Consider the following 26,103-nt stretch of genomic DNA (forward strand, 5'->3'; position numbering starts at 1 on the left):
AGGAGTGTTTTGGGGTACAAAAGGAGTATTTTGGGGTGGAAAAGTGGTGTTTTTGAGTAAAAAGGGAGCATTTTGGGGTAGAAAAGGTGTGTTTTGGGGTACAAAAGGGGTATTTTAGGGTAGAAAAAGGGTGTTTTGGGGTCGGGGGGGTCTGACCCTTGTTCCTGCCCCCCAGGTTTCTGCCACTTTTACCTGCCCGAGGACCAGTACCCGAAGGGCTTCGCCTTCGACTGCGACGACGTCAACTTCGCCACCGACAACCTCTGCTTCGTGGGGCTCATGTCCATGATCGACCCCCCCGTGCCGCCGTACCCGATGCCGTGGGCAAGTGCCGCAGCGCCGGCATCAAGGTGAGACCCGAAACCGGCCCAAAAAGAGACCCAAAAGAGACCCAAACCAGCTGAAAATAGCCCCAAAAAAGAGGAAAATTGCTCCAAAACTGAGGAAAATAGCTCCAAAACCAGCTGAATTCAACCCGAAAATAGCCCCCAAACAGGAAAATAGCTGCAAAACAGCCGAATTCAGCCCAAAAAGAGACCCAAACCAGCCAAAAATAGCCCCAAAACTGAGGAAAATAGCTCCAAAACCAGCTGAATTCAACCTGAAAATAGCCCCAAAACCGGAAAATAGCTCCAAAACAGCCGAATTCAGCCCAAAAAGAGACCCAAACCAGCCAAAAATAGCCCAAAAAAAGAGGAAAATTGCTCCAAAACTGAGGAAATTGCTCCAAAACCAGCTGAATTCAACCCGAAAATAGCCCCAAAACAGGAAAATAGCTGCAAAACACCCGAATTCAGCCCAAAAAGAGACCCAAACCAGCCAAAAATAGCCCAAAAAAAGAGGAAAATTGCTCCAAAACAGAGGAAAATTGCTCCAAAACCAGCTGAATTCAACCCGAAAATAGCCCCAAAACAGGAAAATAGCTGCAAAACAGCCGAATTCAGCCCAAAAAGAGACCCAAACCAGCCAAAAATAGCCCCAAAACTGAGGAAAATAGCTCCAAAACCGGCAAATTCAGCCAAAAAATAGCCGAAAATAGCCCCCAAACAGGAAAATAGCTGCAAAACAGCCGAATTCAGCCCAAAAAGAGACCCAAACCAGCCAAAAATAGCCCAAAAAAAGAGGAAAATTGCTCCAAAACTGAGGAAAATAGCTCCAAAACCAGCTGAATTCAACCCGAAAATAGCCCCCAAACAGGAAAATAGCTGCAAAACAGCCGAATTCAGCCCAAAAAGAGACCCAAACCAGCCAAAAATAGCCCCAAAAAAGAGGAAAGTTGCTCCAAAACTGAGGAAAATAGCTCCAAAACCAGCTGAATTCAACCCGAAAATAGCCCCAAAACCGGAAAATAGCTGCAAAACAACTGAATTCAGCCCAAAAAGAGACCCAAACCAGCCAAAAATAGCCCCAAAAAAGAGGAAAATTGCTCCAAAACAGAGGAAAATAGCTCCAAAACCAGCTGAATTCAACCCCAAAATAGCCCCAAAACAGGAAAGTAGCTGCAAAACAGCCGAATTCAGCCCAAAAAGAGACCCAAACCAGCCAAAAATAGCCCCAAATTAGAGGAAAGTTGCTCCAAAACAGAGGAAAATAGCTCCAAAACCAGCTGAATTCAACCCGAAAATAGCCCCCAAACAGGAAAATAGCTCCAAAACCAGCTGAATTCAACCCGAAAATAGCCCCAAAACAGGAAAATAGCTGCAAAACAGCCGAATTCAGCCCAAAAAGAGACCCAAACCAGCCAAAAATAGCCCCAAAAAAGAGGAAAGTTGCTCCAAAACTGAGGAAAATAGCTCCAAAACCAGCTGAATTCAACCTGAAAATAGCCCCAAAACAGGAAAATAGCTGCAAAACAGCCGAATTCAGCCCAAAAAGAGACCCAAACCAGCTGAAAATAGCCCCAAAAAAGAGGAAAATTGCTCCAAAACTGAGGAAAATAGCTCCAAAACCAGCTGAATTCAACCCGAAAATAGCCCCAAAACAGGAAAGTAGCTGCAAAACAGCCGAATTCAGCCAAAAAGAGACCCAAACCAGCCAAAAATAGCTCCCAAAACCACTCAAATCACCCCAAATCACCCCAATCCTCCCCAAACCACTCAAATCCCCCCAAAATCACCCCCAAATCCCCCAAAATCACCCAAATCACCCCAAATCCCCAAAAATGACCCCATATCCCCCCAAAATGACCCCAAATCTCCAAAAAATCACCCAAATCACCCCAAAATCACCTGCAAATCCCCCCAAAATCCCCCAAAATCCCCCCAAATCTGCCCAAAATCACCCAAATACCCCCAATTCACCCCAAATCCCCCCAATCATCCCAAATCCCCCCAAAATCACCCAAATCCCCCCAAATCCCCCCAAATCCCTCCAAATCACCCCAAACACCCCCAAATCACCTGAATACCCCAAATCACGCAACTCACCCGAAATCCCCCCAAAATCACCCCCAAATCCCCCAAAATCACCCCAAATCACCCTAAATGACCCCATATCCCCACAAATCCCCCAAAATCCCCCAAAATGACCCCAAATCCCCCCAAATCACCCCAAAATCACCCAAAATCACCCAAAATCACCACCAAATCACCCAAATGCCGCCAATACACCCCAAATCCCCCAAAATCACCCCAAATCCCCCCAAGATCACTCAAATCACCCCAAATACACCCAAATCCCCCAAAATCTCCCAAACCCCCCCAAATCCCCCCCACATCCCCCCAAAAATCCCCCCAAAATCACCCCAAAATCCCTCCCAAATCCCCAAAAATCCCCCAAAATCCCCCAAAATCACCCCCAAATCCCACAAAATCACCCAAATCCCCCCAAAATCCCCCCCAAAATCCCCCCAAAATCCCCAAAAATCCCCCCAAAAATCCCCCCAAAATTCCCCCAAAATCCCCCAAAATCCCCCAAATCCCCCCAAATCACCCCAAAATTACCCCCAAATCCCACAAAATCACCCAAATCCCCCCAACTCCCCCCCAAATTCCCCCAAAATCCCCCCAAAATCCCCCAAACCCCCCCAAATCCCCCCAAAATCCCCCAAAATCCCCCCAAAATCCCCCCAAAATCACCCATAGATCACCCAAAATCCCCCCAAAATCCCCCAAAAAATCCCCCCAAAATCCCCCCAAATCCCCACAAAATCACCCCCAAATCCCACAAAATCCCCCAAATCCCCCCAAAATCACCCCAAAATCACCCAAAAATCACCCCAAAATCCCCCAAATCACCCCAAAAATCCCCCCAAATCACCCCAAATCACCCCAAAAATCCCCCCCGAATCCCCCAAAATCCCCCCCAAATCCCCTCAAAATCCCCAAAATCCCCCCAAATCCCCCCAAAATCCCCCAAATCCCCCCAAATCACCCCAAAAATCCCCCCAAAATCCCCCAAATCCCCCCAAATCCCCCAAAATCACCCCCAAATCCCCCCCAAATCCCCCAAATCCCCCCAAATCCCAAAAAAATCTCCCCAAAAATCACCAAAAATCACCCAAAATCCCCCAAAATCCCCCCAAATCCGCCCAACTCCCCCCCCAAATCCCCCCAAATCCCCCAAATCCGCCCAACTCCCCCCAAAATCCTCCAAAAACCCCCAAATCCCCCCAAAATCCCCCCCCAAATCCCCCAAAATCCCCCCAAATCCCCCCAAAATCCCCCAAAATCCCCCAAATCCCCCCAAACCCCCCAAAATCCCCCAAAAATCCTCTAAAATCACCCCAAATCACCCCAAAAATCCCCCCCGAATCCCCCAAAATCCCCCCCAAATCCCCTCAAAATCCCCCAAAATCCCCCCCAAATCCCCCAAAATCCCCCAAATCCCCCCAAATCACCCCAAAAATCCCCCAAAAATCCCCCAAAATCCCCCAAATCCGCCCAACTCCCCCCATCCCGCCCCATAGGTGATCATGGTGACCGGGGACCACCCCATCACGGCCAAGGCCATCGCCAAGGGGGTCGGGATCATCTCCGAGGGCAACGAGACCGTGGAGGACATCGCGGCGCGGCTCAACATCCCCGTCAGCCAGGTCAACCCCCGGTGCGTGCTATGGGGCGCTATGGGGCGCTGGGGGGTGCTGTGGGGCTCTATGGGTGCCATAGAACACTATGGGGCTCTATGGGCTGCTGTGGGTGCTATGGGTTGCCTTGGGGCTCTATGGGTGCCATAGGGCACTATGGGGCGCTATGGGGCACTGTGGGGCGCTGTGGGAATCTATGGGTGCCATAGGGCACTATGGGGCTCTATGGGCTGCTGTGGGTGCTATGGGGCGCTGTGGGGCTCTATGGGTGCCATAGGGCACTATGGGGCTCTATGGGCTGCTGTGGGTGCTATGGGGTGCCGTGGGGCTCTATGGGTGCCATAGGGCACTATGGGGCGCTATGGGGCGCTGTGGGGCTCTATGGGTGCCATAGGGCACTATGGGGCTCTATGACCTGCTGTGGGTGCTATGGGGTGCCGTGGGTGCTATGGGGTGCTATGGGGCTCTATGGGTGCCATAGGGCACTATGGGGCGCTTTGGGGCGCTGTGGGGCGCTGTGGGGTGCTATGGGTGCCATAGGGCACTATGGGGCGCTGTGGGGCGCTGTGGGGCTCTATGGGTGCCATAGGGCACTATGGGGCTCTATGAGCTGCTGTGGGTGCTATGGGGTGCCGTGGGTGCTATGGGGTGCTATGGGGCTCTATGGGTGCCATAGGGCACTATGGGGCGCTTTGGGGCGCTATGGGACGCTGTGGGGTGCTATGGGTGCCATAGGGCACTATGGGGCGCTATGGGGCGCTGTGGGGCGCTGTGGGGCTCTATGGGTGCCATAGGGCACTGTGGGGCTCTATGGGCTGCTGTGGGTGCTATGGGGTGCCGTGGGGCTCTATGGGTGCCATAGGGCACTATGGGGCTCTATGGGCTGCTGTGGGCGTGACAGGGTGCTATGGAGTGCAGTGGGTGCTATGGGGTGCTATGGGGCTCTATGGGTGCCATAGGGCACTATGGGGCGCTATGGGGCGCTGTGGGGCGCTGTGGGGTGCTATGGGTGCCATAGGGCACTATGGGGCGCTTTGGGGCGCTATGGGACGCTGTGGGGTGCTATGGGTGCCATAGGGCACTAGGGGGCTCTATGAGCTGCTGTGGGTGCTATGTGGTGCCGTGGGGCTCTATGGGTGCCATAGGGCACTATGGGGCGCTATGGGGCGCTGTGGGGCTCTATGGGTGCCATAGGGCACTACGGGGGCTCTATGGGCTGCTGTGGGCGTTACAGGGTGCTATGGAGTGCAGTGGGTGCTATGGGGTGCTATGGGGCTCGATGGGTGCCATAGGGCACTATGGGGCGCTATGGGGCGCTGTGGGGCGCTGTGGGGTGCTATGGGTGCCATAGGGCACTATGGGGCGCTGTGGGGCGCTGTGGGGCTCTATGGGTGCCATAGGGCACTGTGGGGCTCTATGAGCTGCTGTGGGTGCTATGGGGTGCCGTGGGTGCTATGGGGTGCTATGGGGCTCTATGGGTGCCATAGGGCACTATGGGGCGCTTTGGGGAGCTATGGGACGCTGTGGGGTGCTATGGGTGCCATAGGGCACTATGGGGCGCTATGGGGCGCTGTGGGGCGCTGTGGGGCTCTATGGGTGCCATAGGGCACTATGGGGCTCTATGGGCTGCTGTGGGTGCTATGGGGTGCCGTGGGGCTCTATGGGTGCCATAGGGCACTAGGGGGCTCTATGAGCTGCTGTGGGTGCTATGGGGCTCTATGGGTGCCATAGAGCACTAGGGGTCGCTGTGGGCGTTACGGGGCGCTATGGAGCGCAGTGGGTGCTATGGGGTGCTATGGGGCTCTATGGGTGCCATAGGGCACTATGGGGCGCTGTGGGTGCTATGGGGTGCTATGGGGCTCTATGGGTGCCATAGGGCACCATGGGCGCTATGGGCTGCTGTGCGTGCTATGGGGTGCTATGGGGCTCTATGGGTGCCACAGGGCACTGTGGGGTGCTATGGGGCGCTACGGGGCTCTATGGGTGCCATAGGGCACTACGGGGCTCTATGGGCTGCTGTGGGTGCTATGGGGTGCCGTGGGGCTCTATGGGTGCCATAGGGCACTGTGGGGCTCTATGGGCTGCTGTGGGTGCTATGGGGTGCCGTGGGGCTCTATGGGTGCCATAGGGCACTAGGGGGCTCTATGAGCTGCTGTGGGTGCTATGGGGTGCCGTGGGTGCTATGGGGTGCTATGGGGCTCTATGGGTGCCATAGGGCTCTATGGGGCGCTGTGGGTGTTATGGAGCGCTGTAGGTGCTATGGGGTGCTACGGGGCTCTATGGGTGCCATAGGGCACCATGGGCGCTATGGGGCACTATGGGGCACTATGGGGCACTATGGGGCGCTGTGGGGCTCTATGGGTGCCATAGGGCACTATGGGGCTCTATGGGCTGTTGTGGGTGCTATGGGTTGCCGTGGGGCTCTATGGGTGCCATAGGGCACTATGGGGCTCTATGGGCTGCTGTGGGTGCTATGGGTTGCCCTGGGGCTCTATGGGGCACTATGGGGCGCTGTGGGGCTCTATGGGTGCCATAGGGCACTATGGGGCTCTATGGGCTGCTGTGGGTGCTATGGGGTGCCGTGGGGCTCTATGGGTGCCATAGGGCACTATGGGGCGCTTTGGGGCGCTATGGGACGCTGTGGGGTGCTATGGGTGCCATAGGGCACTAGGGGGCTCTATGAGCTGCTGTGGGTGCTATGTGGTGCCGTGGGGCTCTATGGGTGCCATAGGGCACTATGGGGCGCTATGGGGCGCTGTGGGGCTCTATGGGTGCCATAGGGCACTACGGGGGCTCTATGGGCTGCTGTGGGCATTACAGGGTGCTATGGAGTGCAGTGGGTGCTATGGGGTGCTATGGGGCTCTATGGGTGCCATAGGGCACTATGGGGTGCTGTGGGTGCTATGGGGTGCTATGGGGCTCTATGGGTGCCATAGGGCACTATGGGGTGCTGTGGGTGCTATGGGGTGCTATGGGGCTCTATGGGTGCCATAGGGCACTAGGGGGCTCTATGAGCTGCTGTGGGCGCTATGGGTTGCTGTGGGGCTCTATGGGTGCCATAGGGCACTATGGGGCTCTATGGGCTGCTGTGGGTGCTATGGGTTGCCATGGGGCTCTATGGGGCACTATGGGGCGCTGTGGGGCTCTATGGGTGCCATAGGGCACTATGGGGCTCTATGGGCTGCTGTGGGTGCTATGGGTTGCCGTGGGGCTCTATGGGTGCCATAGGGCACTAGGGGGCTCTATGAGCTGCTGTGGGTGCTATGGGGCTCTATGGGTGCCATAGGGCACTATGGGGCGCTGTGGGCGTTACGGGGAGCTATGGAGCGCAGTGGGTGCTATGGGGCACTGTGGGGCTCTATGGGTGCCATAGGGCACTATGGGGCGCTTTGGGGAGCTATGGGACGCTGTGGGGTGCTATGGGTGCCATAGGGCACTATGGGGCGCTATGGGGTGCTGTGGGGCGCTGTGGGGCTCTATGGGCGCCATAGGGCACTATGGGGCTCTATGGGCTGCTGTGGGTGCTATGGGGTGCCGTGGGGCTCTATAGGTGCCATAGGGCACTAGGGGGCTCTATGAGCTGCTGTGGGTGCTATGGGGCTCTATGGGTGCCATAGGGCACTATGGGGCGCTGTGGGCGTTACGGGGAGCTATGGAGCGCAGTGGGTGCTATGGGGTGCTATGGGGCTCTATGGGTGCCATAGGGCACTATGGGGCGCTGTGGGTGTTATGGAGCGTTGTGGGTGCTATGGGGTGCTATGGGGCTCTACGGGTGCCATAGGACACTATGGGGCGCTTTGGGGCACTATGAGGCGCTGTGGGGTGCTATGGGTGCCGTAGGGCACTGTGGTTCACTATGGGGTGCTATGGGGCTCTATGGGCACCGTATGGCACTATGGGGCTCTATGGGCTGCTGTGGGAGCTATGGGGTGCTGTGGGTGCTATGGGTTGCTAGTGGCGCTATAGGCGCTATGGGGCGCTATGGAGCGCTGTAGGCGCTATAGGGTGCTATGAGGCACTATGGGGCGCTATAGGTACTATTTGGCTCTATGGGGCGCTCTGGAGCACTGTGGTCGCTATGGGGTGCTATGGGGTGCTATAGGGTGCTGTGGGGTGCTATGGGACTATGTGGGGCTATGAGGCGCTACGGAGTGCAGTGGTTGCTATGGGGTGCTACGTGGTGCTATGGGTCTCTATGGGCACTATGGGGTGCTATGGGGCTTCTATGGGCACTATAGGGGGGATATGGGGTGCTATAGGGCGGATGTAGGATGTTATGGGGGATTGGGGCTGCTATGGAGGGGGAATTGGGGGTGATGGATAGGTGCTAGGGAGGATTTAGGGGGATATGGGGCGCTATGGGGGGATTTTGGGGGCTCCCCAGTGCATTTTGGGTTGTCCCTATGGATTTTGGGTTATCCCTATGGATTTTGGCTCATCCCTATGGATTCTGGGTTATCCCTATGGATGTTGTGGTATCCCTATGGATTTGGGGATTATCCCTATGGATTTCAGGGGTTTCCCTAGAGATTCGGGGTATCCCTATGGGTTTTGTGGTAGCCCTATGGATTTCGGGGTATCCCGATGGATTTCGGGGTTTTCCCTATGGGTTTTGGGGGTATCCCTATGGATTTCAAGGTTTCCCTATGGATTTCAGGGTATCCCTATGGCGTTCAGGGTTTTCCCTATGGATTTTGGGGTATCCCTATGGATTTTGGGGTTTTCCCTATGGATTTTGGGGTTTCCCTGTGGTTTTTGAGGTTTCCCTTTGGATTTTGGGGTATCCCTATGGATTTCAGGGTTGTCCCTATAGATTCAGGATATTCCTATGGATTTCGGGGGTTTCCCTATAGATTCAGGATATTCCTATGGATTTTTGGGGTTTCCCTATGGATTTTGGGGGTATCCCTATGGATTTCAGGGTTGTCCCTATGGATTTGGGGGTTTTCCCTATGGATTTGGGGGTTTTCCCTATGGATTTTGGGGGTATCCCGATGGATTTCAGGGTTTTCCCTATGGATTTTGGGGGCATCCCTATGGATTTGGGGTTTTCCCTATGGATTTCAGGGTATCTCTATGGATTTCAGGGTTGTCCCTATGGATCTGGGGGTTTTCCCTATGGATTTTGGGGGTATCCCTATGGATTTGGGGGTTTTCCCTATAGATTTCAGGGTATCCCTATGTATTTCGGGCTTTTCCCTATGGATTTTGGGGGTATCCCTATGGATTTCGGGGTTTCCTCTGTGGATTTTGTGGTATCCCTATGGATTTCAAGGTTTCCCTATGGAATTCAGGGTTTTCCCTATGGATTTTGGGGGTATCCCTATGGATTTTGGGGTTTTCCCTATGGATTTGGGGGTTTCCCCTATGGGTTTTGAGGTTTCCCTATGGATTTGACGGGTATCCCTGTGGATTTTGGGGTTTTCCCTATGGATTTTGGGGTATCCCTATGGATTTTGGGGTTTTCCCTATGGATTTGAGGGGTATCCCTATGGGTTTTGAGGTTTCCCTATGGATTTGACGGGTATCCCTGTGGATTTTGGGGTTTTCCCTATGGATTTTGGGGTATCCCTATGGATTTTGGGGTTTTCCCTATGGATTTTGGGGTTTTCCCTATGGATTTGAGGGGTATCCCTATGGGTTTTGAGGTTTCCCTATGGATTTGACGGGTATCCCTGTGGATTTTGGGGTTTTCCCTATGGATTTTGGGGTATCCCTATGTATTTTGGGGTTTTCCCTATGGATTTTGGGGTTTTCCCTATGGATTTGAGGGGTATCCCTATGGATTTTTGAGGTTTCCCTATGGATTTTGGGGTTTTCCCTATAGATCTGGGGGTTTTCCCTATGGATCCATGGGTGCTGACCCCCACCTTTCCCCTTCGCCCCCCGTCCCCAAAGGGACGCCAAGGCCTGCGTGATCCACGGCACGGACCTGAAGGACATGAGCTCGGAGCAGATCGATGAGATCCTGCAGAACCACACCGAGATCGTCTTCGCACGCACGTCCCCGCAGCAGAAACTCATCATCGTCGAGGGCTGCCAGAGACAGGTGAGGGGGAACGTGAAACACACCAAAAACACACCAAAAACACCTAAAAACACCCAAAAACACCCAAAACACCCAAAAACACCCCAAAAACACCCCAAAACACCCCAAAACACCAAAAAACACCCCAAAAACACCCCAAAAACACCCCAAAACACAAAAAAACACCCCCAAAACACCGAAACACACACCGAAAACCACCCCCGAAAACACACCAAAACACCCAAAAACACACAAAAACCACCCCCAAAACACAAAAAAAAAACCCCAAAACACCCCAAAACTCCCGAAAACACCCCAAAACTCCCCAGAACACCCAAAACACGCCAAAACCACCCCGGAAACACCCCAAAACACCCCAAAACGCCCCCAAAAACACCCCAAAACACCCAAAACCACTCCAAAAACACCCCCAAAACACCCAAAAACAGACCAAAACCACCCGAAAACACCAAAAAAAAAACTAAAAACACCAAAAGAAACAAAAAACACCCCCAAAACACAAAAAAAACACCCCCAAAACACCAAAAAACACCCCCAAAACACCCAAAAAAACACCCCGAAAACACCCCCAAAACTCCCCAGAACACGCCAAAACACCCCAAAACCACTCCGAAAACAACCCCAAAACACCCCAAAACACCCAAAACCACCCCGAAAACACCCCAAAACAACCTAAAACACACCAAAACACCCCAAACCACACCGAAACACCCAAAAACGCCCCAAAACTCCCCAAAAGGACCCCAAGAACAGCCAAAACTAACCTCAAATGGACCAAAAACAAGCGAAAACACACCAAAAACAACCTAAAACACACCAAAACCACCAAAACCTCCCCAAACCACCCTAAAACACACCAAAGAAAACATAAAACACACCAAAACACCCAAACCCACCACAAAACGCCCCCAAAACACCCAAAAACACCCCCAAAAACCTAAAACACATCAAAAACAACCTAAAACACCCCAAAACCAACTGGAAACACCCCCAAAACAACTGAAAACCCTCCCAAATCACCCGAAAACACCTGAAAACACCCCAAAACAACGTAAAAAACACCAATCCAACCTAAAACTCACCCAAAACAACCTAAAACACCCCGAAACACCTCAAAGCACCCAAAAACATCTGAAAACACCCCAAAGCCAACCTAAAATGCACCAAAATACCCCAAAATGCAAAAAAAGACCCGAAAACACCCCAAAACCAACTTAGAACACAAAAAACAACCGAAAACATGCCAAAAACAACCTAAAACACCCCAAAAGGCCAAAAAAAAATCCCTCAAAACAAAACAGCAACCTAAAACATGCCAAACCCACCCAGAAACACCCCAAAACCACCCCAAAACCACCCCAAAACACCCAAAAACACCCAAAAAACACCAAAAAAACACCACAAAACACCCCCAAAACTCCCCAGAACACGCCAAAACACCCCAAAACCACTCCGAAAACAACCCCAAAACACCCCAAAACACCCGAAACCACCCCGAAAACACCCCCAAAACAACCTAAAACACACCAAAAACACCCCAAACCACACCGAAACACCCAAAAACGCCCCAAAACTCCCCAAAAGGACCCCGAGAACAGCCAAAACTAACCTAAAATGCACAAAAAACAAGCGAAAACACACCAAAAACAAGCGAAAACACACCAAAACCACCAAAACCTCCCCAAACCACCCTAAAACACACCAAATAAAACATAAAACACACCAAAACACCCAAACCCACCACAAAACGCCCCCAAAACACCCAAAAACACCCAAAAAAAACCTAAAACACACCAAAAACAACCTAAAACACCCCAAAAACAACTGGAAACACCCCCAAAACAACTGAAAACACCCCCAAACCACCCGTAAACACCCCAAAACAACCTAAAATACACCAAAAACAACCTAAAACACCCCAAAACCAACAGGAAACACCCCCAAAAAAACTTAAAACACCCCAAAATCACCCGAAAACACCCCAAAACACCCCAAAACAACGTAAAACTCACCCAAAACAACCTAAAACACCCCAAAACACCTCAAAGCCCCCAAACCATCTGAAAACACCCCAAAGCCAACCTAAAATGCACCAAAATACCCCAAAATGCAAAAAAAGACCCAGAAACACCCCAAAAACAACTTAGAACACCAAAAACAACCTAAAACATGCCAAAAACAACCTAAAACACCCCAAAAGGCCAAAAAAAAACCCCTCAAAACAAAACAACCTAAAACATGCCAAACCCACCCAGAAACACCCCAAAACCACCCCCAAAAAAAAACCTAACACCCCAAAAGCAACCTAAAGCGCACCAAAACCACACGAAAATAACCCTAAACCACCCGAAAACACCCCCAAAACAACCTAAAACACGCAAAAAACACACGAAAACAACTAAAAACAACTCTAAGCCATGCTTAAGCACCCCGAAACAGAAAAAAACACACCAAAACCACCCTGAAACACCCCAAAACCACCCTAAAACACCCCAAAACCACCCTGGAACACCCCAAAACCACCCTAAAACACCCTGAAACACCCCCAAACAACCTAAAACACCCCAAAACCACCCTGGAACGCCCCCAAACCAACCTAAAACACAGCAAAACCACCCAAAACCACCCCAAAAACAGCCTAAACCACAGCAGAAACTAAAAAAAAAAACCCTAAACCAACCTAAACCACCCTAAAACAATTTGAAAACACCCAAAACCAGCCGAAAACACCCCCAAAATTACCCCAAACCACCCCAAAACCACAAAAACCACCCAAAACTTACCCGAAAACACCCCAAAACCACAAAAAACACCCAAAACTTACCCGAAAACACCACAAAAACCACCCAAAACTTACCCGAAAACACCCCAAAACCACAAAAAACACCCAAAACTTACCCGAAAACACCCCAAAACCACAAAAAACACCCAAAACTTACCCGAAAACACCCCAAAACCACAAAAAACACCCAAAACTTACCCGAAAACACCCCAAAACCACAAAAAACACCCAAAACTTACCCGAAAACACCCCAAAACCACAAAAAACACCCAGAACTTACCCGAAAACACCCCAAAACCACAAAAAACACCCAAACCAGCCCGAAAACACCCCAAAACCACAAAAAACACCCAAAACTTACCCGAAAACACCCCAAATCCACAAAAACCACCCAAAACTTACCCGAAAACACCCCAAAATCACAAAAAACACCCAAAACTTACCCGAAGACACCCCAAAACCACAAAAAACACCCAAACCAGCCCGAAAACACCCCAAAACCACAAAAAACACCCAAAACTTACCCGAAAACACCCCAAATCCACAAAAACCACCCAAAACTTACCCGAAAACACCCCAAAATCACAAAAAACACCCAAAACTTACCCGAAGACACCCCAAAACCACAAAAAACACCCAAACCAGCCCGAAAACACACAAAACACGCTAAAATACCCCTAAAACACCCTAAAACACGCAAAACCACCCCAAAACCACAAAAAAGGCCTAAAACACCCCAAAACACAAAACCACCTTAAACCACCCCCAAACCCCATAGAACACAAGAAATCCACCAAAAAGCACCCCAAAACAACAAAAAAAAACACTAAAACACCGAAAAGCCGCAAAAAACACCCTGAAACACAAAACCACCCTAAAACACCCCAAAACCACCCAGAAAATACCATAAAACACCCCAAAAACCTCCAAACCCCCAAAACACACTAAAACACCCTCAACCCACAAAAGAACACCCTAAAAACACCTCAAAACACCCTCAAACACCCCAAAACATCCCCAAAAACACACAAAAAACACCCAAAAAAACCCCAAAACCAACAAAACACCCTAAAACACCCCAAATCACCCCCAAAATCAGACAAGAACCCCCGAAACCACCCCAAAACCACCAAGGAATGCCTAAAATCACCCCAAAAATGCCAAAACCACCTCAAACCACTGAGAAAAAAACAAGAAAACACCCCAAAATCACCCAAAACCCCCCGAAAACACCCCAAAACGCCGAATAACCACCCCAAAATCACCCAAAGCCCCCCAGGAACCCCCAAAACCAGCCCAAGCAGCGTCTCCGGAGGCCGTAGACGGGTCAAATATGACCCCAAACCACCCAAAAAACACCTAAAACCACCCCAAAAAAACACTTAAACCACCCCAAAACCACCCAAAACCACTTAAAACACCCCAAAACCACCCCAAAACCACCCCAAAACCACCTCAAAGACCCCTCCATCAAAACCAGCCCAAAGAGCATCTCCAGTGGCAACGGACAACACCAAATACAGCCCCCCAAAAAACCCAAATCCACCCCAAAACCACCCCAAATGGTCCCCACATCCCCATCACCATGGAGATGGTACCCAAGGTGCCACCACGATGAGGATGCTCCCCACATCCCCATCACCATGGAGATGGTACCCAAGGTGCCACCACGATGAGGATGCTCCCCATCACCATGGAGATGGTACCCAAGGTGCCACCACGATGGGGATGCTCCCCACATCCCCATCACCATGGAGATGGTACCCAAGGTGCCACCACAATGAGGATGCTCCCCACATCCCCATCACCATGGAGATGGTACCCAAGGTGCCACCACGATGAGGATGCTCCCCACATCCCCATCACCATGGAGATGGTACCCAAGATGCCACCACGATGAGGATGCTCCCCACATCCCCATCACCATGGAGATGGTACCCAAGGTGCCACCACGATGAGGATGCTCCCCACATCCCCATCACCATGGAGATGGTACCCAAGGTACAACCACGATGAGGATGCTCCCCATCACCATGGAGATGGTACCCAAGGTGCCACCACGATGAGGATGCTCCCCACATCCCCATCACCATGGAGATGGTACCCAAGGTGCCACCACAATGGGGATGCTCCCCACATCCCCATCACCATGGAGATGGTACCCAAGGTGCCACCACAATGAGGATGCTCCCCAAATCCCCATCACCATGGAGATGGTACCCAAGGTGCCACCACGATGCGGATGCTCCACATCACCATGGAGATGGAGATGGTACCCAAGGTGCCACCACGATGAGGATGCTCCCCACATCCCCATCACCATGGAGATGGTACCCAAGGTGCCACCACAATGAGGATGCTCCACATCACCATGGAGATGGAGATGGTACCCAAGGTGCCACCATGATGAGGATGCTCCCCACATCCCCATCACCATGGAGATGGTACCCAAGGTACCACCACAATGGGGATGCTCCCCACATCCCCATCACCATGGAGATGGTACCCAAGGTGCCACCACGATGAGGATGCTCCCCACATCCCCATCACCATGGAGATGGTACCCAAGGTGCCACCACAATGGGGATGCTCCCCACATCCCCATCACCATGGAGATGGTACCCAAGGTGCCACCACAATGAGGATGCTCCCCAAATCCCCATCACCATGGAGATGGTACCCAAGGTGCCACCACGATGCGGATGCTCCACATCACCATGGAGATGGAGATGGTACCCAAGGTGCCACCACGATGAGGATGCTCCCCACATCCCCATCACCATGGAGATGGTACCCAAGTTGCCACCACAATGGGGATGCTCCCCACATCCCCATCACCATGGAGATGGTACCCAAGGTGCCACCACGATGAGGATGCTCCCCACATCCCCATCACCATGGAGATGGTACCCAAGGTACCACCACGATGAGGATGCTCCCCACATCCCCATCACCATGGAGATGGTACCCAAGGTGCCACCACAATGGGGATGCTCCCCACATCCCCATCACCATGGAGATGGTACCCAAGGTGCCACCACGATGAGGATGCTCCCCACATCCCCATCACCATGGAGATGGTACCCAAGGTGCCACCACGATGAGGATGCTCCCCAAATCCCCATCACCATGGAGATGGTACCCAAGGTGCCACCACGATGAGGATGCTCCCCATCACCATGGAGATGGTACCCAAGGTGCCACCACGATGAGGATGCTCCCCATCACCATGGAGATGGTACCCAAGGTGCCACCACGATGAGGATGCTCCCCATCACCATGGAGATGGTACCCAAGGTGCCACCACGATGGGGATGCTCCCCACATCCCCATCACCATGGAGATGGTACCCAAGGTGCCACCACGATGAGGATGCTCCCCACATCCCCATCACCATGGAGATGGTACCCAAGGTGCCACCACGATGGGGATGCTCCCCACATCCCCATCACCATGGAGATGGTACCCAAGGTGCCACCACGATGAGGATGCTCCCCATCACCATGGAGATGGTACCCAAGGTGCCACCACAATGAGGATGCTCCCCACATCCCCATCACCATGGAGATGGTACCCAAGGTGCCACCACGATGAGGATGCTCCCCATCACCATGGAGATGGTACCCAAGGTGCCACCACAATGAGGATGCTCCCCACATCCCCATCACCATGGAGATGGTACCCAAGGTGCCACCACGATGCGGATGCTCCACATCACCATGGAGATGGAGATGGTACCCAAGGTGCCACCACGATGAGGATGCTCCCCACATCCCCATCACCATGGAGATGGTACCCAAGGTGCCACCACGATGAGGATGCTCCCCACATCCCCATCACCATGGAGATGGAACCCAAGGTGCCACCACAATGGGGATGCTCCCCACATCCCCATCACCATGGAGATGGTACCCAAGGTGCCACCACGATGAGGATGCTCCCCACATCCCCATCACCATGGAGATGGTACCCAAGGTGCCACCACGATGAGGATGCTCCCCATCACCATGGAGATGGTACTAAGGTGCCACCACGATGAGGATGCTCCCCATCACCATGGAGATGGTACCCAAGGGTGCCACCACGATGAGGATGCTCCCCACATCCCCATCACCATGGAGATGGTACCCAAGGTGCCACCACGATGAGGATGCTCCCCACATCCCCATCACCATGGAGATGGTACCCAAGGTGCCACCACGATGAGGATGCTCCCCACATCCCCTCACCATGGAGATGGTACCCAAGGTGCCACCACGATGGGGATGCTCCCCACATCCCCATCACCATGGAGATGGTACCCAAGGTACCACCACGATGAGGATGCTCCCCACATCCCCATCACCATGGAGATGGTACCCAAGGTGCCACCACGATGAGGATGCTCCCCATCACCATGGAGATGGTACCCAAGGTGCCACCACGATGAGGATGCTCCCCACATCCCCATCACCATGGAGATGGTACCCAAGGTACCACCACGATGAGGATGCTCCCCACATCCCCATCACCATGGAGATGGTACCCAAGGTACCACCACAATGAGGATGCTCCCCACATCCCCATCACCATGGAGATGGTACCCAAGGGTACCACCACAATGAGGATGCTCCCCACATCCCCATCACCATGGAGATGGTACCCAAGGTGCCACCACGATGAGGATGCTCCCCACATCCCCATCACCATGGAGATGGTACCCAAGGTACCACACGATGAGGATGCTCCCCACATCCCCATCACCATGGAGATGGTACCCAAGGTGCCACCACGATGAGGATGCTCCCCACATCCCCATCACCATGGAGATGGTACCCAAGGTACCACCACGATGAGGATGCTCCCCACATCCCCATCACCATGGAGATGGTACCCAAGGTACCACCACAATGGGGATGCTCCCCACATCCCCATCACCATGGAGATGGTACCCAAGGTGCCACCACAATGGGGATGCTCCCCACATCCCCATCACCATGGAGATGGTACCCAAGGTGCCACCACAATGAGGATGCTCCCCACATCCCCATCACCATGGAGATGGTACCCAAGGTACCACCACAATGAGGATGCTCCCCACATCCCCATCACCATGGAGATGGTACCCAAGGTGCCACCACAATGAGGATGCTCCCCACATCCCCATCACCATGGAGATGGTACCCAAGATGCCACCATGATGAGGATGCTCCCCACATCCCCATCACCATGGAGATGGTACCCAAGATGCCACCACGATGAGGATGCTCCCCACATCCCCATCACCATGGAGATGGTACCCAAGGTGCCACCACGATGAGGATGCTCCCCACTCCCCCCATAACCCCCACATCCCCGTCCCCCCCCCTAGGGCGCCATCGTGGCGGTGACGGGCGACGGCGTCAACGACTCGCCGGCGTTGAAGAAGGCCGACATCGGCGTGGCCATGGGCATCGCCGGCTCCGACGTCTCCAAGCAAGCGGCCGACATGATCCTATTGGACGACAACTTCGCCTCCATCGTCACCGGCGTGGAGGAAGGTCCGTGTGGGACCCATAGGGGCATCGCTATGGGGAGAAGGGAATAAAGAGGGGGGGGGGGGATGGATACATACACCCCAATGGTGACCATCCCCGTGTCTTCAGGCCGCCTGATCTTTGACAACCTCAAGAAGTCCATTGCCTACACCTTGACCAGCAACATCCCCGAGATCACCCCCTTCCTCCTCTTCATCATGGCCAACATCCCCCTGCCCCTGGGGACCATCACCATCCTCTGCATCGACCTGGGCACCGACATGGTGAGGTTGGGGGGGGACGGGGGGGAAACCCCACTTTTAGGAGCACCCCAAAAGCTTTGGGGACCCCAAAGTTTCTCCCTATGGGGCCCAGAAACTCCAAATCCCCCATGGTGGGACCCCCAAGAACCTCCCTATAGGGATGCTATGGAGGGCAATAGGGTGCAAACGGGATGCAGTGGGGCACCATGGGATGCTATGGGGACACCACGACCCACATAAAGGGGGGAACCCTTTTAGGAGCACCCCCAAAGCTTTGGGGACCCCCAAGATCACCCCTATGAGTGATGCTATAGGGCAATATGGGGTGCTATGGAGGGCAATAGGGTGCAAATGGGATGCAGTGGGGTACCATGGGATGCTATGGGGACACCACGACCCACATAAAGGGGGGACCCCCTTTTAGGAGCACCCCCAAAGCTCTGGGGACCCCAAAGTTCCTCCCTATGGGGCCCAGAAACTCCAAATCCCCCATGGTGGGACCCCCAAGAACCTCCCTATAGGGATGCTATGGAAGGCTATAGGGTGCAAATGGGATGCAGTGGGGCACCATGGGATGCTATGGGGATACCACGACCCACATAAAGGGGGGGAACCCTTTTAGGAGCACCCCCAAAGCTTTGGGGACCCTCAAGATCACCCCTATGAGTGATGCTATAGGGCAATATGGGGTGCTATGGAGGGCAATAGGGTGCACATGGGATGCAGTGGGGCACCATGGGATGCTATGGGGACACCACGACCCACATAAAGGGGGGGACCCCCTTTTAGGAGCACCCCCAAAGCTTTGGGGACCCCCAAAGTTCCTCCCTATGGGGCCCAGGACCTCCAAATCCCCCATGGTGGGACCCCCAAGAACCTCCCTATAGGGATGCTATGGAGGGCAATAGGGTGCACATGGGATGCAGTGGGGCACCATGGGATGCTATGGGGACACCACGACCCACATAAAGGGGGGGACCCCCTTTTAGGAGCACCCCCAAAGCTTTGGGGACCCCCAAAGTTCCTCCCTATGGGGCCCAGGACCTCCAAATCCCCCATGGTGGGACCCCCAAGAACCTCCCTATAGGGATGCTATGGAAGGCTATAGGGTGCAAATGGGATGCAGTGGGGTACCATGGGATGCTATGGGGACACCACGCCCCACATAAAGGGGGGGACCCCTCTTAGGAGCACCCCCAAAGCTTTGGGGACCCCCAAAGTTCCTCCCTATGGGGCCCAGAAACTCCCAAACCCCCATGGTGGGACCCCCAAGAACCTCCCTATAGGGATGCTATGGAAGGCTATAGGGTGCAAATGGGATGCAGTGGGGTACCATGGGATGCTATGGGGACACCACGACCCACATAAAGGGGGGGAACCCCTTTTAGGAGCACCCCAAAAGCTTTGGGGACCCCAAAGGTTCTCCCTATGGGCCCAGGACCTCCAAATCCCCCATGGTGGGACCCCCAAGAACCTCCCTATAGGGATGCTATGGAAGGTGATGGGGTGCAAATGGGATGCAGTGGGGCACCATGGGATGCTATGGGGACACCACGACCCACATAAAGGGGGGACCCCTCTTAGGAGCACCCCCAAAGCTTTGGGGACCCCCAAGATCCCCCTATGAGTGATGCTATAGGGCAATATGGGGTGCTATGGAGGGCTATAGGGTGCACATGGGATGCAGTGGGGTACCATGGGATGCTATGGGGACACCACAACCCACATAAAGGGGGGACCCCCTTTTAGGAGCACCCCCAAAGCTTTGGGGACCCCAAAGTTCCTCCCTATGGGGCCCAGAAACTCCCAATCCCCCATGGTGGGACCCCCAAGAACCTCCCTATAGGGATGCTATGGAAGGCTATAGGGTGCAAATGGGATGCAGTGGGGTACCATGGGATGCTATGGGGACACCACGACCCACATAAAGGGGGGAAACCCCTTTTAGGAGCACCCCCAAAGCTTTGGGGACCCCCAGATCCCCCTATGAGTGATGCTATAGGGCAATATGGGGTGCTATGGAGGGCAATAGGGTGCAAATGGGACGCAGTGGGGTACCATGGGATGCTATGGGGATGCTATGGGGACACCACGACCCACATAAAGGGGGGGGGAACCCCTTTTAGGAGCACCCCCAAACCTTGGGGACCCCCCTAGGGGTGCCCATGTGGGGTGCCCCCCACATTGTGTCGTGTCCCCGTCCCCCCCCCCCCCCCCCAGGTCCCTGCTATCTCATTGGCTTATGAGGCAGCCGAAAGCGATATCATGAAGCGGCAGCCCCGGAACCCCCGCTCGGACAAGCTGGTGAATGAACGGCTCATCAGCATGGCCTACGGGCAGATCGGTGAGCTATCGCGATAGTGGGAGGGGCCGCGGAGGAGTGGGGGGGCGAGATGTCGCGGTATAGGGGGCGATACGGGGGAGAAAGGGTGCGATATGGGGGAGAAAGGGTGCGATATGGGGGAGAAAGGGTGCGATATGGGGGGGGAAGTGAGATATCGGGATATAGGAGGCGATATGGGGGAGAAAGGGTGCGATATGGGGGAGAAAGGGTGCGATATGGGGGAGAAAGGGTGCGATATGGGGGGGGAAGTGAGATATCGGGATATAGGAGGCGATATGGGGGAGAAAGGGTGCGATATGGGGAGGGGGAAGTGAGATATCGGGATATAGGAGGCGATATGGGGGAGAAAGGGTGCGATATGGGGGAGAAAGGGTGCGATATGGGGAGGGGGAAGTGAGATATCGGGATATAGGAGGCGATATGGGGGAGAAAGGGTGCGATATGGGGGAGAAAGGGTGCGATATGGGGAGGGGGAGTGAGATATCGGGATATAGGAGGCGATATGGGGGAGAAAGGGTGTGATATGGGGGGGGAAGTGAGATATCGGGATATAGGAGGCGATATGGGGGAGAAAGGGTGCGATATGGGGGAGAAAGGGTGCGATATGGGGAGGGGAAGTGAGATATCGGGATATAGGAGGCGATATGGGGGAGAAAGGGTGCGATATGGGGGAGAAGGGTGCGATATGGGGAGGGGGAAGCGAGATATCGGGGTATAGGAGGCGATATGGGGCAGAAAGGGTGCGATATGGGGGGGGAAGTGAGATATCGGGATATAGGAGGCGATATGGGGCAGAAAGGGTGCGATATGGGGGGGGGAAGTGAGATATCGGGATATAGGAGGCAATATCGGGGTTGAGATATGGGGGGAAGGTTGCAATATGGGGGTTCAGAGGTGCAATAAGGGGGGGAAGCGAGATATCGGGACATAGCAGGCGGTATCGTGATATAGGAGGCGATATGGGGGAAGGGGTGTGATATGGAGGGGAGCAAGATATGGGGATATAGGAAGAGATATAGGGGTTCAGGGGTGTGATATGAGGGGGGAGTGGTGCGATATCGGGATATAGGAGGTGATATCAGGATATAGGAGGCGATATAAGGGTTCAGGGGTGCGATATGGGGGTTCAGGGGTGCGATATGGGGGTTCAGGGGTGCGATATAGGGCTTGAGGTGTACGATATGGGGGTTCAGGGGTGCGATATAGGGGTTCAGGGGTGCGATATGGGGGTTCAGGGCCGCGATATGGGGGTTCAGGGGTGCGATATAGGGGTTCAGGGGTGCGATATGGGGGTTCAGGGGTGCGATATGGGGTTCAGGGGTGCGATATGGGGATTCAGGGGTGCGATATAGGGCTTGAGGTCTTCGATATGGGGGTTCAGGGGTGCGATATGGGGGTTCAGGCCCGCGATATGGGGGTTCAGGGGTGCGATATAGGGGTTCAGGCCCGCGATATGGGGGTTCAGGCCCGCAATATGGGGGTTCAGGGGTGCGATATGGGGGTTCAGAGCCGCGATATGGGGGTTCAGGGGTGCGATATGGGGGTTCAGACCCGCGATATGGGGGTTCAGGCCGCGATATGGGGGTTCAGGGCCGCGATATGGGGTTCAGGGGTGCGATATGGGGGTTCAGACCCGCGATATGGGGGTTCAGGCCCGCGATATGGGGGTTCAGGGCCGCGATATGGGGGTTCAGGGGTGCGATATAGGGGTTCAGGGCCGCGATATGGGGGTTCAGTGCCGCGATATGGGGGTTCAGGGGTGCGATATGGGGGTTCAGTGCCGCGATATGGGGGTTCAGACCCACGATATGGGGGTTCAGTGCCGCGATATGGGGGTTCAGTGCCGCGATATGGGGGTTCAGGGGTGCGATATGGGGGTTCAGGGCCGTGATATGGGGGTTCAGGCCCGCGATATGGGGGTTCAGTGCCGCGATATGGGGGTTCAGGGCCGCGATATGGGGGTTCAGACCCACGATATGGGGGTTCAGTGCCGCGATATGGGGGTTCAGGGGTGCGATATGGGGGTTCAGGGGTGCGATATGGGGGTTCAGGGGTGCGATATAGGGGTTCAGGGCCGCGATATGGGGTTCAGAGCCGCGATATGGGGGTTCAGAGCAGCGATATGGGGGTTCAGGGGTGCGATATGGGGGTTCAGTGCCGCGATATGGGGGTTCAGACCCGCGATATGGGGGTTCAGGGCCGCGATATGGGGGTTCAGACCCGCGATATGGGGGTTCAGGCCCGCCATAGGGTCCTGAAGTAACGGGGCAACCCCAAAAGATGAAGGAGAGACCCCAATATCCCAGGGAAGGAGCAGCATCCTGCATCCCTGAGCATCCCATGGGGTCGCTATGGGGGATATGTGGGTCCTGTGGGTCGGGGGGGAGCCTGAGCCCCACTTTTCGCCCCACATTCCCTAGGGATGATCCAGGCACTTGGGGGGTTCTTCGCCTACTTCGTGATCCTGGCGGAAAACGGGTTCCTTCCCTCCCGCCTCGTCGGGATCCGCCTGCGCTGGGACGACCGCACCGTCAACGACCTGGAGGACTCCTACGGGCAGCAGTGGGTCAGTGCCCCATAGCGCGCCCCATAGCGCGCCGCATAGCATGCCCTATTACAGCGCCCCATAGAGCACTATTCAGCGTAGAGCGATCCGGAGTGTCACCGCAGCGCCCCATTGCCCTCCATTGAGCCCTGTAGTGCCCTATAGCACGTAGAGCACCCCATAGTGTCACCACAGTGCCCCATAGTGCCCCATAGCGCCCCATAGCGCGCCCCATAGCGAGCCCGATCAGAGCGCCCCATAGAGAACTATTCACCGTAGAGCGTTCCATAGTGTCACCACAGTGCCCCATTGCCCTCCATTGAGCCCTGTAGTGCCCTATAGCACGTAGAGTGCCCCATAGTGCCCCATAGCGCGCCCCATAGCATGCCCTATTACAGCGCCCCATAGAGCACTATTCAGCGTAGAGCGATCCGGAGTGTCACCGCAGCGCCCCATTGCCCTCCATTGCGCCCCATAGTGCCCTATAGCACGTAGAGTGCCCCATAGTGTCACCACAGTGCCCCATAGTGCCCTATAGCGCCCCATAGCGCGCCCCATAGCATGCCCTATTACAGCGCCCCATAGAGCACTATTCACCGTAGAGTGCTCCGTAGTGTCACCACAGTGCCCCATTGCCCTCCATTGCACTCCGTAGTGCCCTATAGCATGTAGAGCACCCCATAGTGTCACCACAGTGCCCCATAGTGCCCCATAGCGCCCCATAGCGCGCCCCATAGCATGCCCTATTACAGCGCCCCATAGAGCACTATTCAGCGTAGAGCGTTCCACAGTGTCAACACAGTGCCCCATTGCCCTCCATTGAGCCCTGTAGTGCCCTATAGCACGTAGAGCACCCCATAGTGTCACCACAGTGCCCCATAGTGCCCCATAGCGCCCCATAGCGCGCCCCATAGCGAGCCCGATCAGAGCGCCCCATAGAGAACTATTCACCGTAGAGCGTTCCATAGTGTCACCACAGCGCCCCATTGCCCTCCATTGAGCCCTGTAGTGCCCTATAGCACGTAGAGTGCCCCATAGTGCCCCATAGCGCGCCCCATAGCATGCCCTATTACAGCGCCCCATAGAGCACTATTCAGCGTAGAGCGATCCGGAGCGTCACCACAGTGCCCCATTGCCCTCCATTGAGCCCTGTAGTGCCCTATAGCACGTAGAGTGCCCCATAGTGCCCCATAGCGCGCCCCATAGCATGCCCTATTACAGCGCCCCATAGAGCACTATTCACCGTAGAATGCTCCGTAGTGTCACCACAGTGCCCCATTGCCCTCCATTGCACTCCGTAGTGCCCTATAGCACGTAGAGCACCCCATAGTGTCACCACAGTGCCCCATAGTGCCCCATAGCGCCCCATAGCGCGCCCCATAGCGAGCCCGATCAGAGCGCCCCATAGAGAACTATTCACCGTAGAGCGTTCCATAGTGTCACCACAGTGCCCCATTGCCCTTCATTGCACCCGTTGTGCCCTATAGCACGTAGAGTGCCCCATAGTGCCCCATAGCGCGCCCCATAGCATGCCCTATTACAGCGCCCCATAGAGCACTATTCAGCGTAGAGCGATCCGGAGCGTCACCGCAGCGCCCCATTGCCCTCTATTGAGCCCCGTAGTGCCCTATAGCACGTAGAGCACCCCATAGTGTCACCACAGTGCCCCATAGTGCCCCATAGCGCCCCATAGCGCGCCCCATAGCGAGCCCGATCAGAGCGCCCCATAGAGAACTATTCACCGTAGAGCGTTCCATAGTGTCACCACAGTGCCCCATTGCCCTCCATTGCACTCCGTAGTGCCCTATAGCACGTAGAGTGCCCCATAGTGCCCCATAGCGCGCCCCATAGCATGCCCTATTACAGCGCCCCATAGAGCACTATTCAGCGTAGAGTGCTCCGTAGTGTCACCACAGTGCCCCATTGCCCTCCATTGAGCCCTGTAGTGCCCTATAGCACATAGAGTGCCCCATAGTGCCCCATAGCGCGCCCCATAGCATGCCCTATTACAGCGCCCCATAGAGCACTATTCAGCGTAGAGCGATCCGGAGTGTCACCACAGTGCCCCATTGCCCTCCATTGAGCCCTGTAGTGCCCTATAGCACGTAGAGTGCCCCATAGTGCCCCATAGCACGCCCCATAGCGCGCCCCATAGCACGCCCCATAGCATGCCCTATTACAGCGCCCCATAGAGCACTATTCAGCGTAGAGCGATCCGGAGCGTCACCACAGCGCCCCATTGCCCTCCATTGCACCCCGTAGTGCCCTATAGCACGTAGAGTGCCCCATAGTGTCACCACGGTGCCCCACAGCGCCCCATAGCGCGCCCCATAGAGAGCGTGATCAGAGCACCCCATAGAGCACTATTCAGCATAGAGCGCTCCATAGTGTCACCATAGCGCCCCATAGCGTTCAATAGTGCCCCGTAGTGCCCTATAGCACGTAGAGTGCCCCATAGCGTCACCAGTGCCCCATAGCGCGCCCCATAGCGAGCCCGATCAGAGCGCCCCATAGAGCACTATTCACCGTAGAGCGTTCCACAGTGTCACCACAGCGCCCCATTGCCCTCCATTGCGCCCCATAGTGCCCTATAGCACATGG

The 26,103-nt window shown here is 54.6% G+C and overlaps 1 protein-coding gene across 1 annotated transcript in view; it reads left to right on the forward strand.

Moving 5' to 3' along the window:
* LOC133264052 (sodium/potassium-transporting ATPase subunit alpha-3-like) overlaps positions 1-26,103 on the forward strand; it is a 58,572-nt gene that overhangs the window by 16,930 nt on the left and 15,539 nt on the right. The window contains 8 exon segments of the mRNA XM_061443954.1: positions 176-298; positions 301-350; positions 3,908-4,044; positions 9,923-10,073; positions 18,206-18,374; positions 18,480-18,634; positions 20,834-20,957; positions 23,378-23,523. Of these exon segments, the coding sequence (XP_061299938.1) occupies positions 176-298; positions 301-350; positions 3,908-4,044; positions 9,923-10,073; positions 18,206-18,374; positions 18,480-18,634; positions 20,834-20,957; positions 23,378-23,523 (1,055 nt within the window).

This window comes from Pezoporus flaviventris, unplaced genomic scaffold (genome assembly GCF_033815535.1).
Source record: "Pezoporus flaviventris isolate CSIRO_AGI_PZ_B2104156 unplaced genomic scaffold, CSIRO_AGI_Pfla_v1 ptg000580l, whole genome shotgun sequence".
NCBI lineage: Eukaryota > Metazoa > Chordata > Aves > Psittaciformes > Psittacidae > Pezoporus > Pezoporus flaviventris.